General features: G+C 37.1%; 1 protein-coding gene across 1 annotated transcript in view; it reads right to left on the minus strand.

The window, feature by feature from the left end:
• The window catches only part of dnah9 (dynein, axonemal, heavy chain 9), a 262,350-nt gene that overhangs the window by 129,316 nt on the left and 117,348 nt on the right, over positions 1 to 15,686 (minus strand). Inside the window, exons 43-44 of the mRNA XM_039739325.1 lie at positions 3,490 to 3,651; positions 1,975 to 2,171 (exon numbers count right to left, since the gene is read on the minus strand). Coding sequence (XP_039595259.1) covers positions 1,975 to 2,171; positions 3,490 to 3,651 — 359 coding nt within the window. The remainder of the gene's footprint in view (positions 1 to 1,974; positions 2,172 to 3,489; positions 3,652 to 15,686) is intronic.

Here is a 15,686-nt window from a genome sequence, read left to right on the forward strand (position 1 = left end):
ACCAGGATTACCTAAAAAGGATGTATACTGTATCTGCTATAGCTTGTCCAGAATAAAGCAGCAAGAATTTTAAACAAAAGGAAAAAATATGAGCAGATATGCCCAATATTATTATCATTACATTGGCTGCCAGTGTCCTTTAAAATTGATTTTAAAATACTATTACTTGTATATAAGGCTTTAGTGGTTGAAGTTTGCTTAACACCACCTGGTTGATTTCGTATTTAGTATAATTACATTTATTAAAAATTATTATAGTATTTCAACATTTCGGAACAGGAATGCAAAGCAGCAATGCACAGAATTTACTCGAGATCCATATGCGCAAAGCATGCAATCATATAACCTAAAATCATCTATCTGTCTCATTTAAAATTGTCCAAAATGTTTCCAGGGAAACCTGAACCCAGTTTTGTAAAATCTGACTTGCTTGTATGGAATGTTGGTTGATTTTAATAAATTCAACAAATAAAAATAAACAAAAAGAAGCAATTATCATAGTATTAATTAATGATAACAATCCAAGCAAATGTGGTATAGCTTTGGTTTTATTGATTCATTTGTGGAAAGCACCTCGAGTTGCATGTAGATGTATGATAAGGTGATATATAAAGTTATTACAGTAATCCCTCCTCGATCGCGGGGGTTGCGTTCCAGAACCCCCCGCGATAGGTGAAAATCCGCGAAGTAGAAACCATATGTTTGTATGGTTATTTTTATATATTTTAAGCCCTTATAAACTCTCCCACACTGTTAACATTAGAGCCCTCTAGACATGAAATAACACCCTTTAGTCAAAAGTTTAAACTGTGCTCCATGACAAGACAGAGATGACAGTTCTTTCTCACAATTAAAAGAATGCAAATATATCTTCTCTTCAAAGAATGCATGTCAAGAGCAGAGAATGTCAGAGGGAGAGAGAGAGCGCGAGAGAGAAAAGCAAACAATCACAAAATCAATACGTGCTTTTGGGCTTTTAAGTATGCCGAAGCACCACAATAAAGCAGCATTTTTTAGAGGAGCGTCCGTATCCTCTAGGCAAACAGCCCCTCTGCTCACACCCCCTCCGTCAGGCGCAAAGAATGTCAGAGAGGGTGAGACAAACAGAGAAAAGCAAACAATCAGGCACCGCGCGGGAAGTATCATTGAGGAGTTTTAGTTAATATGTAATACATGCTCTGATTGGGTAGCTTCTAAGCCATCCGCCAATAGCGTCCCTTGTATGAAATCAACTGGGCAAACAAACTGAGGAAGCATGTACCATAAATTAAAAGACCCATTGTCCGCAGAAATCTGCAAACCAGCAAAAAATCTGTGATATATATTTAGATATGCTTACATTTAAAATCTGCGATGGAGTGAAGCCGCGAAAGTCAAAGCGTGATATAGCGAGGGATCACTGTATTTTTATTATCATCATCAGACCAAGAGAGAAATTGCTTATGTGCCAAAGTGCATTATGAATACAATTAACTTACTTTAAAATCAAATGCATTGTAAGCACATGAGCCTTCACAAACACATATCTATGTAAGTTTCATTCAGTAAAAAAATGAAAAACTTTTGCACAGCCAGAGTCCCTTTTCAAGGCACAGTATCTAAATGTAGAATCTAACGTCTGATATGGGTCATAAAAAGATGAAATAGCACAGATACTTCACACAGGGCCGTCTTAATGCATGGGCAGCTGGACAGTTGCCCGGGGTTCCCACACTAAACTATGTATGTTGCGACTTGCTGAGTGGAGGTGTAGGTAGGGGCCCCAGTGCAGTGCTTTGCCCAGGGGCCTATGATGCTGTTTAGACAGCCCTGACTTCACATGAAGTGGACGGTTAAATTAAAGCGGGCGGGGGGGGGTTGGCTATATGGGGACAAATGTTTTGGTGTGGTTCTTACAAATTAAGTGTCTAGTATTCAAGCAAAAGCTGGATCAGATACTTGCACCAATTAAAACTCCAAAATGAGGCATCTTACATGTGACACATGGCGTCTTCAAACAAAACAAGGCTCATGGCGGCATTGACTTCATTGTAATTATCCAATGCTTCTATGAGAGTCTTGTTTAAGGACTCCCACGACGTCACTGGCATATACTTGGGCTCCCCAATACCAGTGGCAAAATGACAATACATATTCATCTTCTTAGCTTCTTCAAGAGTGGCATCTACCTCCTAAATTAAGGAAAAAGTAACAGTATCAATACATATCATCATGTAAGGAAGCAAATGAATCGTTCAGCCCTGAATCCTGAATTCTAGAAAACCGCACTACAGTACATCTACAGCTCTTGTAGGCAGTGTAGACTCCTAGTAGCTAGGGTAAAATGTCACTGAACCGGTGTGATTTGTTCTCGCAGGGCTGATCCTTTCTCTCAATGTCTCAGTTGACAGACAAAGGTTCACCACTCCACACAAACTAATCACCAGCAATTTGTACATACTGATGCCTTGATTTTGAGTTTCTTGCCTCAATCAATAAGCTTTAAAGAACTTTTGTCCATTTTGTTTTCAAAATTCTGTCCGTTTTCTCTGCCTCAGTTTGCCATAGCCTTTGTTGTTTTTTTAACTAATGTGGTTCTTTAAATATCGTATTATTCCTTAACTTGGTTCTACTCTGTGTCCTGATAAGGTATGCAAACTCTCGAGCCATTCAATAGATAACATATGCCAGCCATTATTTACACCTTAAGTCAAAAGGATTACTACATGCACTACAAGCATCTTCCTTCCTAAAAGGACTCATCCCCACAAGAGGCCAGTTTAACAAATGATTGGTGGCACTGCAACTGTGAGCTAAGGACTCCTAGGCTTCACAGTCTACGTTTGGTCTGCTGTGTTACTGCTCTCTGATAGTCAACATTTTCCAGAGCTGAAAAAGCCCTTGACAACACTTCAGAGGAGTGGTGAGATGAAAAATGAAGCAAACGATTACCTGCACAGTTCATTCTATTCTTAGGTATATAAAAACTAATTCCACTTTACAAAAATGTAAAGAACTACTCAAACGCCTCCTGTAAATATACAGTGAACAGTGATTTTTTTGCGTTTTCTATGTTTAGTTTACCTACTGCTGGAATAGTTATTTTTTTTTTTTAAACCAACCTCATTCAACTCTAAAATTATAATTGATGATACAACGACCAACTACATGAAAACCCACAGAGTATCAATCCATTTTCTGCGGCTGCTCTTTCCATTACAGGTTAGCAGGCCAGAACAAAGCCTGGATGGGATGCCAGTTCATGGAACTGAAGGTTCACACTCACACTAACTCATGCAGGGCCAATTTAGAGTTGTCTGCTAATGTAACTAATGTAGGGGAACACCAGAGAACCTGGAAAAAATCTCTGGAGACTCTGGAAAAAGGCAAACTCCACAGATAATGTAATCAGGGGGGAACTAAAAACAGATGATGAGAATGGTATAAGGTATCATCAATTAAGAAGTCATTTAACAAAATTTCCGAGCTGTCTTGCAAAACAGGGCTCACCTCATAATACTTTTTCACCATGTCAAGCAGCAACTTATCAAAGGTTTCAAAGTCTTTTTCTTCAACCATCTTGTCTCTGTATACTCGATTTGCCTCATGTAAGTACATTTTCAGCAAGTCCTGTGGAACCTTTAAACAGTCTGGTGTTGAGAATAGAATACCCTGAGGGGGAGCGGGAGAAGAAATGAGAAAGCAAGTACATATTTGTGCATCTTTTTTCAGAAAGTAACAAAATAATTAAATCTGAAATTTGCTAAATTTCGGCAATCAACACATAATTTATACAAACTTTTTCAAAAACTCCTTCACAGGGCCCTGGATAGAAGAAATATAATATAATATTATACACACTCATGTAAAAGATATGTTTAAGGTTTATAAAACGATTTAAGTTGAGCAGGACTATACAGAAGTTACCACGTGAGTTATACCTGCAACCAGTTTTATAAATGAATTTTGCAAATAACCAAAGATGCACATTTTTAGCATTGAAGTGCTATATTTATAGTTCAATTGTAGTAACATAAACCTAACTCATTTGCATGTATTCTAATCACATTTCAAGCCTTTAAAATATTGTGCAATTTTGGCCTTATGGGAATGTTATTTCCAATTTACACAAATTCATAGTGTAAGCTTTAACAAAAAATTTGAAGAGGTTCACCCCTGGCCCATTTGTGTCTGTGACTGCCCTAGATAATGAATGCCACACCACACTGGCACAAGGGATATAGGTGATGATCTTTGAGTGTTTAATTAGAACATCATTGGAGATATTTTTGCATCATTATTTTTCTGGCTTTTTTTCTTAGATTAATCTGCCAACATTATGGCAACCATGAGCATTATGGCCCTGACAGCATATTAAATTAAGTTATTTTCATGCCGGAATTTGGAAGAATAACTTAAAAAAGAGGATTCAGTTTAGGTACTTGTGAAAATGCCCCGAGGGTCTGCCATGAGGAATGTAGTAGACACGGCCCACTGGGAAGACAGGCAGGGACAAGGACAGAATTTCCTCAGAGCCCAGTGTAGTTTTGTTGATTCAGAACAAGACAGGGTGGGTTTAGAATAAAAATGACCAGGAGATAAGATGTAGTCAGAGATGAGCTGCTATGAATACCCCAAAAAATGAGAAGTTTCACCATTTTACTAGTCACAATTAAGACTGGAAAATGGAGAGAAAAAAAAAAACGAGGTAGTCAAAAATTATGCTGAGAAACTAAAGAAGCAAACTAAAACCAAACCTCAATGCTTAATATGCAAAACAAAAGTTGAATACACATAAAAACAAGAAAAGCTTTATTTAAACCAAGTTTCTTTGCCTCGTTTGTTTAAAGTTTTTGAATTTCTCCAAAGTTTGTACATTGTGTGCTACTGATTTAAATAAAGTGACACACTGACATATTGCAATGACGTCCAATCAGGTGATAATCAATAATGCTGTTAACTCAGAAATGCGTTAAAAACCCACCCAACATGGTGCTAAGGTGGCGATGCTCTCTTCCTCAGGTTTGGGGGTTGATTTGTTTTAATTTCTATTTTTGTAAAATTGATCTATTTGTATGGAATGTGTTGTGTGATTTCAATAAAATCAATTTAAAAAAAAAAAACTCAACCAAATTAAATTCATATTATTTCTCAATTTCCAGGTCTGTGACTCCACCATTTCTCCCTCCGACGCCGATTCCTGGTTTATGATTAGGTTTTGCCTTTTATGGTTTTTTGACTTTTTTCTGGTGTGTCCTCGTCTCTCACCTTCAGGCAGAAAAGTTACGACTTAGGGCTCATTTTACTTTGACTTTGATTTTAGGTATTTTGACTAGGCTTGTGAACACAAGTTATCCTGTTTCAACCTTTGCAAGACTTTAGTTTACTTTTCATCTCCTGGCTCTTCCTTATTAAAATAATTCTGCAGCAAAGTTTTTTGTTGCAGAAGAAGCAGTAGTAGAGTCTGCCAAGCTCAATATGGTAAAACTATACCTGTCACAGCTAAAAGCAGCTTACCAAAAATGGATGAAGACCAACAACCCTTTCATAAGCTGCATATTACCAAGCCCTTTCTATGACATACAATTTTTAATGAACGATGGCCTCTCTAAACAGTCAGAATGTTAAAAGCTGATTGGTAGAACAGCTGAGGCCACTTTTAAGAGCAAGACATTTTAAGGTGATTTCATGGAATTTGGACCAAAACACCTGACATCACAAGTATGTCAGTTCTAAGCCTTTTCACACAGACCTCCCCACCCATTTCCCTTGCCCCCCATCTGGTACCAAGCAGCACTCCACAAAAACATCCACTTTACTATCACAGAAACCCAGTCTGCTATAAATTCTATGCCTGCATAGCTTATCCAACTTTGTGGGTAAGATTAAGTTTGTTTTCTGAAATATCAAAACACAAAATGGTTTCTTGGTTTTTGTGTTTTATGTTTTTCATCTCTTTTTAAGAAAAGTAAAAGGAAAAAAAACTCATTTAGATTTTTAATTTTTTGTTGCTGGCCAAAATATGCACCATCTGTTAAACTGCAGTGTGTTATCTCTTGATGTGGTTATGAAAGGCATCAGAAGTCATTACAGCTTTAATGCTTCATCAATCAGTGCACAAAAGAGTTTGTTCAAAGCAAGACACATTAGCTCGCAGAACAGCTGTAAAATCAGAGATTAGTTATTACTTCTGCTGCCGCCTCGTGCATCGAGTACAAAGACAAGCAGATTTATTTTTGAGCAGTTTCCTGGCTCTGTCATCAGGTGCCCTGTGAGTTCCTACTTAACCCTTACCATCCACAATGACTGCTTTCTAAGGCTCGTCACCGACAACCTCACAAAGACATTCCTGTACGGAAATCATTTTGGACCCCACGTATGAATTGCCTACTTTACTGTGCCATCAAATCATCTGACATTTGTGGGCACTCGGTTTGTTTGTTCCGATTTGATACCAGACCATCAGCAGAGGATGGTATCTGCACTGATACAGCACAGTAGGCTCTATTTAAAAAAAAAAAAGAATTCTGTCATTCACCTTGGGTTCAGAATTATTATAATACATTTGAGATATTAGAGAGTGTAGCTTGGGAGATAAAACTGTGGACTGTAACCAACAAGAATTGTGGCTTTTATCTAAGGATGCTCCACTTCAATTGACTCAATTGGTGATTAGTAAAAATATATATTTTCAGCCCCTACTTTTCCAAGCTTTGCAGTAATTTAATTGGAAAATTAATACAATGTAATATGGTAGATGACCCAGCACATGTCCTTTTTGTATTTCTTTTGCAGCAAACCTCCGGGAGGCCTGTTTTATCAGTGAATGAGAGGCAATTGGCATATTTGGCTTTATGTTAAAGAAAGCGGAGTAATAAACTGAAAAAATTTAATCAGAAATGTCATCCTGTGCAAACAGACAACCTCAGCAAGAAAAGTTACTTTAAGGAATTTAAAACTTTTTACTTTGTCTTTTAAATTAAAACCAGCACTTTCCGAGTTTGGACAGTGATCTCGTTTAAAATGCACAAGCTTATGCTTTTAATTGGAGAGAGAAAAGATAAAGACAAATTTGAATTTGCTGCTTAGTAAACAATAGGCTTTTTTTTTATTTCTACTGTGTTTATTATTTGTTGTTGTGTGCTTTACAGCATAAATCCTTGTAAAAAAACAAGTGCTACATAATTAAAATGGTAATCGATATTTTATAATTACACCTCAAAAACTACAAATTTCTAGCTGATACGCTGACCCGTAGGGGAGACACACCTGTATAAATACAGTAAATGTATACTTTAACAGCATAAAGCTGTAGTGCAATTAATGATATGAAATGATTAAAACCGAGAAGTGCATTTATATTTACATTTAAGTAGTGTTAAGTTGCCAATATCAATTAATTGATTGTGTGAAAATGGATATACGTATAGATTTTTGTTGTCAGAAAAAGTGAAAACTACTATTTTATTTTTTTTTTTAATGAAGCCTTGTTTCAGATAGGTACATTACAGAAAAAATGAAACGATATGACCGCTTTTAATTATGAGAAGCATTTTATTTTCTTTTAGAGGATATGGAAGATGATCCACTGTTGCAACCTCTAACAGGAGCAGCCAAGAGAAGATTTTATTTTCTGTTATACTATATGTTATATGGACCATTTTATAGATATTTTAAAGTTAAAGTATGTACTTTAAGGAAATTTATTTTAGTATTATGATTACTGAACAATAAGTCCACAAAACTTGATTTTGTTAATAAAAAATTAAAAGGTAACACTTGTGGTCTATAGTTTGATTATAAATATACACTTTAATATAGAACATAAGGGTTGTATTTTTTTGTTTATGCAGAAGATTAAAGTAATTTTTTTAAAGGAATAAAGAAAAATCAATCTGAATTGGTACTAAAATCAGCTGCTAATAATCAGGTAACATGAATATCTCTGATGGGTATTGGGCCTTAAAAAAAAAAAAAAATGATCGGCGCTGTAGTGTGACCAAGTCCAAGAAGATATGATAATAACCACATATGGTAGAAAACATGGAAACAATTTTTCTATAATGTAATACAAACCTCTTTGGAATAGACATGTGCCCTAAACCGTAAGACTACAGTTTTACCAGCTCAGGCTCCATTAGTAACTCGGGACAAGTCACATAACCAGTGAGTAATTATTCATGTTGAACAAATGAGTATAAAACTGTCACGGCTGTAGGTCAGGGTTGTACCGGGTGACCGAATGTGGTCATACTGCCTGATGTTCTTGAATATGGGAGAAAAAAAAAAAAAAAAAAGACAACTGTGAATTTTATAGGCAGTCTGAATATAAAATGTCTTGGGATTATGTTTACTAAACAAAGGCACTATGCATAGCATACAGTATACTTTGATGATTGTTTAAGTTAATTCTATTTTGGTGAGCTCTGAAAAGGCAATATATAAACAAACTGAATGAACTTGACAAACAACAAGCTGGACTTGCTGTATTCAAATGTTAAAAACACCTTTAAGTGCAATCTACTAATTTAAAGTATACGCAAATCTGATCACAATTTGATTCATTTTATTCCAAGCTACACACCTGCTATTAGATAGCAACTGTTGCCACCAGAATAGTGAGAAAGTGGAGCCTGAAGGCTGAATTGGCTCTGAATCATTACTTCCAAATGACAGACTAGTGTGTGGATCACATGGCGACAATATCAAGGGTCTCTACCACTGCATCACAGACTATACTAACTTCTGTGTCGACACAGTGGTACTCACAAAGACAGTACGCTGCTTTTCAAACAAGCAGCCCTGGATTACTAAAGAGCTAAAAGGTCTTTTGAATGAGAAAAAGACAGAATTCAAATACTGTGACAAAGGGGCTCCAAAGGACGTACAGCATGTGCTAAACAAAAACCTGAGTGAAGGGAAGGATGCTTACAAAGCTAAAGTAGAAAAACTCACTCAGAATAACATGAAGGAGATCTGGAATAGACTGGGTATAATTACAGGACTCAAGCAATCCAAAGTTCAGGTGCTAGAAGGGGATGTTGACAAAGCGAATGCCCTGAACCATTTTTTATTTATTTAATTTTTTTTTTTTTAAATAGATTTTTCCCTTCCACCGCCACCTTTTTTCCCCAATGGCCTGTCTCCCCACACAATCCCCACCACATCACGTTTACTCGAATGACCAGTGACGAGTCCACCTCTGACCATCAGCGTGGACCGTCCATAACTGAAGACCAAGTAGGACTAGATGGAGTCAGTCCTTGAGTTCTTGAGACCTGTACTGACCAACTTTGTGGTGTCCTGTCACCTGCTCAGTCAAAGCTGGCAGCACCGTGAGGATTATGTTTTTTGATTTCTTCAGCACATTCAATACAATCCAGCCATCCCAGTTAAAGGGGTAAACTCAGGAGATATGTAGGTGGGTGAGCCTGTGGCTTCCTGGATAATGGACTATCAGAAAGACTGCAGTTTGTGAGCCCATGGTGCTTCTGATACAGATGTGAGCAACATAGGAGCACCACAAGGAACAGACCTGTCTCCTTCCCTTTTTATTCTGTTCACTTCTGACTACAAATATAACACCCAGTTTTGTCACTTGCAGAAATTCTCAAAATATTCTGCACTAATGCGGAGTATTGATAAAGGGGGTGAGACAGAGTAGAATAGGTGGAGAACTTTTTTCTTTGGTGTGAAGAGATTTCTCTGCACCTTAATATCTACAAACCCAAAGAACAGGTTACTGAATTTAGCCATACCAAAGAGCCTCTATGTCCAGTCCCTATTCAAGGGGTAGATGTTGAGGTGGTCCACAATGATGACAGGTTAGACTCGTCTTGGAAAAACAGAGGAACTATCTAAGAAAGGACAGAGCAGGCTCTTGCTTAGGACATTGCATTCCTTAAATGTAGGAAATGACATCCTTCACATCTACAACTCTGTGATGGCCAGTTCAATCAATTTCTATGCTGTGGTGCTGGGCCAGTAACATCACTTCACGAGAAACCCACTGAATCAACAAGCCAATTAAAAGCGCATGCTTGGTTATGGGAGTTATGCATTCATTATACACTCCCAGGAGGTTAAAAGTGACGGAGAGGATTAAAATAAAACCGAGTGCCATTATAAACATTGCACATCCTCTCTCTGACACACCAACACTGTGTAATTTCAACCAACCAAGTGCATTAAGAAACACTACTGGGGCTTCTTTTTACCAAAAGCAATATGGCTGCATAATACCGCACTCTGACTGTGACCGCCAAGTCAGAAGTTTTCTTTCTTTTGAATGTTCTTTCTTTAAATTCATTCCATTGTATGTTCAGACCAAAGTCTGTGTGTAAACTTATTTACTTACTTATCTACCTATTGATGTATTTATTTCTTTAAAGAGATTCTGTTAAAAGCCAAATTTTCCCCAGGGACAAATAAAGTTAAATCTATCTATGTATCCAAGACATTGTATTGGTATAATAATATTTAATAATCTGTTTCTGTTGATCTGCAATGTGAGCACCAGCCAGTGAAGTGACTTGGTGAGGGTCACAAAAAGAGTCAGAGGTCAGAATTAAATGCATAAAAAACTTTCATTTTTCAGTAGCGAACAACATCCCCAATCTTTACACAAGTACAGACATTTAAAATAAAAAAATAAAAAAGTTTTCATATGTCTAGAACTGCCGCACTGGCAAGTTAAGTAAACCTTTTTAGGTTACAGAGTGGGTAAGCAGAGGGAATGAATCTAAAAGTCTCACCATAAAATTCAAATTCTACCAAAGGTATTAATGTCGCTATCACAGCATCAACATTTTCAAAACTAAACAGAAGGCAAAAAACTAAAACATCACTATTGCACAATTAAAGATAAAAAATAAAAAGATGTCTGAAGCAGTATCACCTGTGCCAATTGTACTGTACATATTAGCTTTTACTGTAGTTCCGTTTTAACTTAAATAATAATGACACTAGGAAAAATAAAATGGGTTTACAAAGATAGACTTTACATCTACCATCCTGCCCAAGGGACTCACAAAAAAAAAAAATATCGATTAGTTTGTTTGCTTTGTGTTAGCAGTCATGGTACGAAAGGCTTATTTCATTGTGGTAAATGCAACATCTACGCATCGTATGATACAATTTCAACGTGTTCATTCTTCCTTTGACTCAAAAAAAGTTTAATTATAGTTATAATCCTAAACTAAACATAGAAAATTGATGTTTTAGGACGTACTGCTTACAAGCATTTCTGTCAAATACAACAGGCATCAAGGAGCCACCTAAGCACTGCCTGAGAAATCTCATTCACAAACTGACTGCAAGGTAAAAATCAGAAAACAACTCAAAAATGCACAGGGAGGAGAACAATGAGATGAAAGTAGAATAGCCACAGGCTGAGTTCCATCAGCCTCTCATAAATGTGTGTCATTTATTGAAATTGGTTTTCAGCACTTCTTGTTGATTTGAAGTACTGCAGGTGCAAAAGCCGCTCCTCCTAGCAGGCTAGGCTATAACGGCTGCTCCTCTTCAGTCTCTCTTTGTCACAGCCACATAGACAGTGTGGTAGCCCTCTACTTATGAAAAAAACAAAAAGGTAAGGCGCCCCGTAAAAGTGAGTTATTATAGGTTCCACTAGCGTTATGTTTTGAGCTTGAGTGGTGCTCGTTTCCAACATAACATTTAAATTCAAACTGAAGGCCAGACCTTTACAAGACTTCAAATGACACAATCTGTGACACTGCCATCCACATCATCATCCTCATCAGTGGATCTGTCTAAATTTAAGCCGGACAGTTGCAACATTAGGACTAGCAATTATGTAAATTAAGAGGAAGTGTGGCAAGTTGGTGTATGCAAAGCCATCACTAAGAGATGACAGGGTGGCCACTAAGGGTGCAGGTCAACCTTTTGTTGCCAACTAAATACAACACTACTACCTCCACTGTAATGGCACATCACTACAAATCACCTGTGTGTGAGGAAGGCATTAGTAATACTTTTTTGATATTTCATTTTGTTCTAAATTCTTATTTTTTATTGTCTCCTCTTATTAACCATTCCCTTGGCAAAATTGTTGCATCAAAATTTTGTATGCAGACTTTGTGGGCCCTGAAATTTTCACCATTTGAAAATCATGGGAGTGGCCAGAGAGATGGTGCAGTGCCAGGCAATATGATGGACACAGCAGAAATCATCAATACAATTGTTCTATAATATCAAAGCATCTGAACTTTGACTAAACAATGAAAGACCATTTAACATCTCTGCCACTTGCAAAAATAAATGTTCATTCATCTCACCTGATATTGATACATGGAATAAATTACCAAGTAGTGCAGTGTACTGGAGAAGAGGACTTTGGGGACCTTTAAATCTCAACTTCATGCTATTATAGGCAATCGAGGTGAATGGGATAGATGAGCTTGCTGGGCTGAATGGCCTGTTCTCATCACAATAGTTCTAATGTACTATGGCATTGTGCCAAGTTAAAAAATAGCAAAATCAGCTGCCGTATTTAAAACGAAACATCACTCCACGGATTGAAATGCTGGTGTGACACACGATTGAAGATTGGGGTGGAGGAAGGGGTCTGTACCCCATGTAGGACTGAGTGCTGCTAATCAATAAAACACAGTTGATGAACTTTGTCCCCTGATGTGACACAATAACTCCTGTGAGGCAGTTTAAAGGTGCTGTGCAGCACAGTTAAAATTGCAGACAAGTTGTCCATTAATGGGACGTCACTGCTTACACTTAACAAAATCAGCTTCATTCTCACTAGGTGCCAATACGAGTTCAATAAAGTGCACCGATTACATTAGGAGAACGGACAATGCTGCAGATTGCCTTTTTATGATGGTAAAAAACTTATGCTCTATGTACGTACTACACACACACCATAAGAAAGCTGGAGGTAGTAGGCATGATCGAGTAATGATCGGCTGCGATATTCCTGACATAAGTGACAACAGATAGCGGATATAAAATGGCAAAGAAACAAAAATGTTTTTACAGTGCAAATCCGCAGAATTGGCCATCTTAAAAGGGAACTAAATTACACAGTCTGTACATCATATTCACATATCACTTTTGAGCTTTAATTGATTTGTCACTTAAATTCACATTATAACAACAACTCAGCAATGTGTGTTATATGTGTGAAAGTCATTTAGATGTTTAAGGCTGCATTTCCCTACATTTTCAAGGGTGTCCCTAAGAGAGAGAGTGAGAGAGAGATAGATTATATATAATATATGCGCAAATATCAAAAATCTGAAATATTTGTAATGCCAGGCATTTTGGATTAGGGATACTCAACTATTGTTCATGTTTGGACCTACTTATTGTAAAAGCTACAGTTCATGCCAGTAATTCAATGGAGTGATGGGGGACCAACACAAAAACATGCAACACTCAAAAGCAGCTACAGGATATCTATTTTCACAAACTTTGCATTTAAATTATTGTTTGCGCAATTGAAAATATAGGTTTCATGAAGTTTCAAGAATTTCACTAGGGAGTCTTAATGGGAGGCCACAAAACCAAACATTACTCCAAAACAGCTGAGTGGATGTTCACACAAACACAAAACCTGTTAGTATTGTCCAGCTTAAATTCTGCCTTAATGATTCAATTATTCAACAAGCCATTCAGTTGATTAATGTGGGATTAAACATCTACTTGGGAAACCAAACAAAGAAATACAAAGAAGTAGTGCTCTTGTTTCCAGCTCACCAAGGAGTCTCTGCAATTATGGAATCCAATCAGACACAAAAAAAGAACAAATTGTCAACTTAGGAGAGCGGAGACATTTACAGAGGAAGTGTAGATGACAGATGGAACAACTGTCATGAATAAGTGGGTCAACATTTAAAAAATACCTTAACCCATTACAAAATGTACGTGGGCAACTTTGGTTAGAAAACAATGAACAAATAGTAAATAACAGGACACAATCATAACAAAAATACAATGAAGCCTAAGGTGAGGGATGAAGGATCTGTTCCAGGAACACCAGCATATTTCGTCTGTCCATCTTTAATGCATATCCCTCTGGAGTGACAATAGTACCAGCCACATTAAACAGGCGTTCAGGGGCACGCTGGAGGTGGTACAAATACACATCTAGTTTTAATTATTTCTGACAGCCCTGAAAGTCATTTTTTGTTTTCTCTCCTCTAAAGAGGGAAGTCCTCTGTATTGTCCAGAATTGCCTTCTGTAAAAGTTTCACAGGTTTGTTGCTTATACTGCTAGTAATGACAATACATTCGAAATATGGGGAACTCTTCTTGCCAAAAGCCTCTTTGTTGGGAGGAGTGTGAATTGTTGCAGCAGGTGAAGCTGATGCTCTTTGTCATTTTTGATCAATTTGAAATAACATCCATTTTTCACTGTCATTACTTTGTATTATTCTTAACTAATGCCACTAACTGGGTGGCACCTCCTCCTTAATCCCCCCCAAACCCCCCCTCCCCCAAAAACAGTGCCAAAACCACTGCAAAGAGAACTAAGGGCAGATGTCTTCCAATCATTGTTTGGAAGAACCTTATTAAGTGATCTTAATTTTGGAGGTTTGGAAAGCTTGAAGAGTGGTTTATCCAGGTAGCATTTTAGACACCTACATATTGTTTAGTGTTTCAGTGTTCAATATGCCCGCATTCTTTATAACCCTACTCATTTTTTAAATGAACATTTTAATTGCCCCTTTTCAATGATATTTTTACAATGCAAGTGTGCTTTATAAATTCAAGTGAATGCTTTCTGTCACTAGCCACCAACTGAACCTGCTACCTTGGAGTCAACAGTGGAACCAAAGGGTAGTCTAATAAAATTCCTCAAGTTTACCTTTTTTTTCTTAAATTGGTGATCCACAGCGGGTCACACTTGTAGCAGTTAACATATTAAATGTTAAAGCTACAGCTAGTATATAAATGTTATGGATCCCTGATGAACCCTCTCCTTATTCCATGACTAATTCATTATGTGTATGAAAACCCATGACTAACAGTTCTCCAGTGACTCGTATGTTTTGAAATGTTTAAATAAAAAACCTTTTGAGTTTATTCCTTCAAACACATTGTCATTTGACTCACTAACATTTCCTGGTCAACGAAATACACACAAATACACATACTTCACAGATTACTGTTGCGTGTCGATAGGCAGCAATCAACAATACATTGTGAAAGCTACTGCTTCTTCTGTAGTTATTTCTTTTCTCAGAGCAGCTGCAATCGTAGCAGTGATGCACATCACTTCATTTTAAAAGAAGAGCAAACAAAATAAGATAGAAAATATTCTCGTTGCAGAATAAAGTATATTGCTGTAAATTTAAGAGGTCATAAACTTCCAAATAAACTACACTACACACTACTGGTTCACATCATCATTACCATTTCTGTTATCATTGTTATTAAAGAGTAAACTCTTTCAGTCTTATTTGTTTATTATATTAAAAAGCCAAACTGTAGGAATTAATAAGGTCACTGACACCATTCTTCTCTGGTTACTTTTCCACTGGGAGATTTAAACCTGTCATTTCCCCACTGGGATGATTACATGGTAACCAAGCATGAAATTAAGATAGCAGGAGTCGTTCCATTTCATCTGCACCACAAGCCATCTTCAAACTGTGAATGATGTCTACATAGTTTTCCTTTTTTCTTTTCTTTTTTTTCCCCTCTAAGAAACACAACAGCAATTCAGGATA

This window comes from Polypterus senegalus, chromosome 17, assembly GCF_016835505.1.
Source record: "Polypterus senegalus isolate Bchr_013 chromosome 17, ASM1683550v1, whole genome shotgun sequence".
Taxonomy (NCBI): Eukaryota; Metazoa; Chordata; class Cladistia; order Polypteriformes; family Polypteridae; genus Polypterus; species Polypterus senegalus.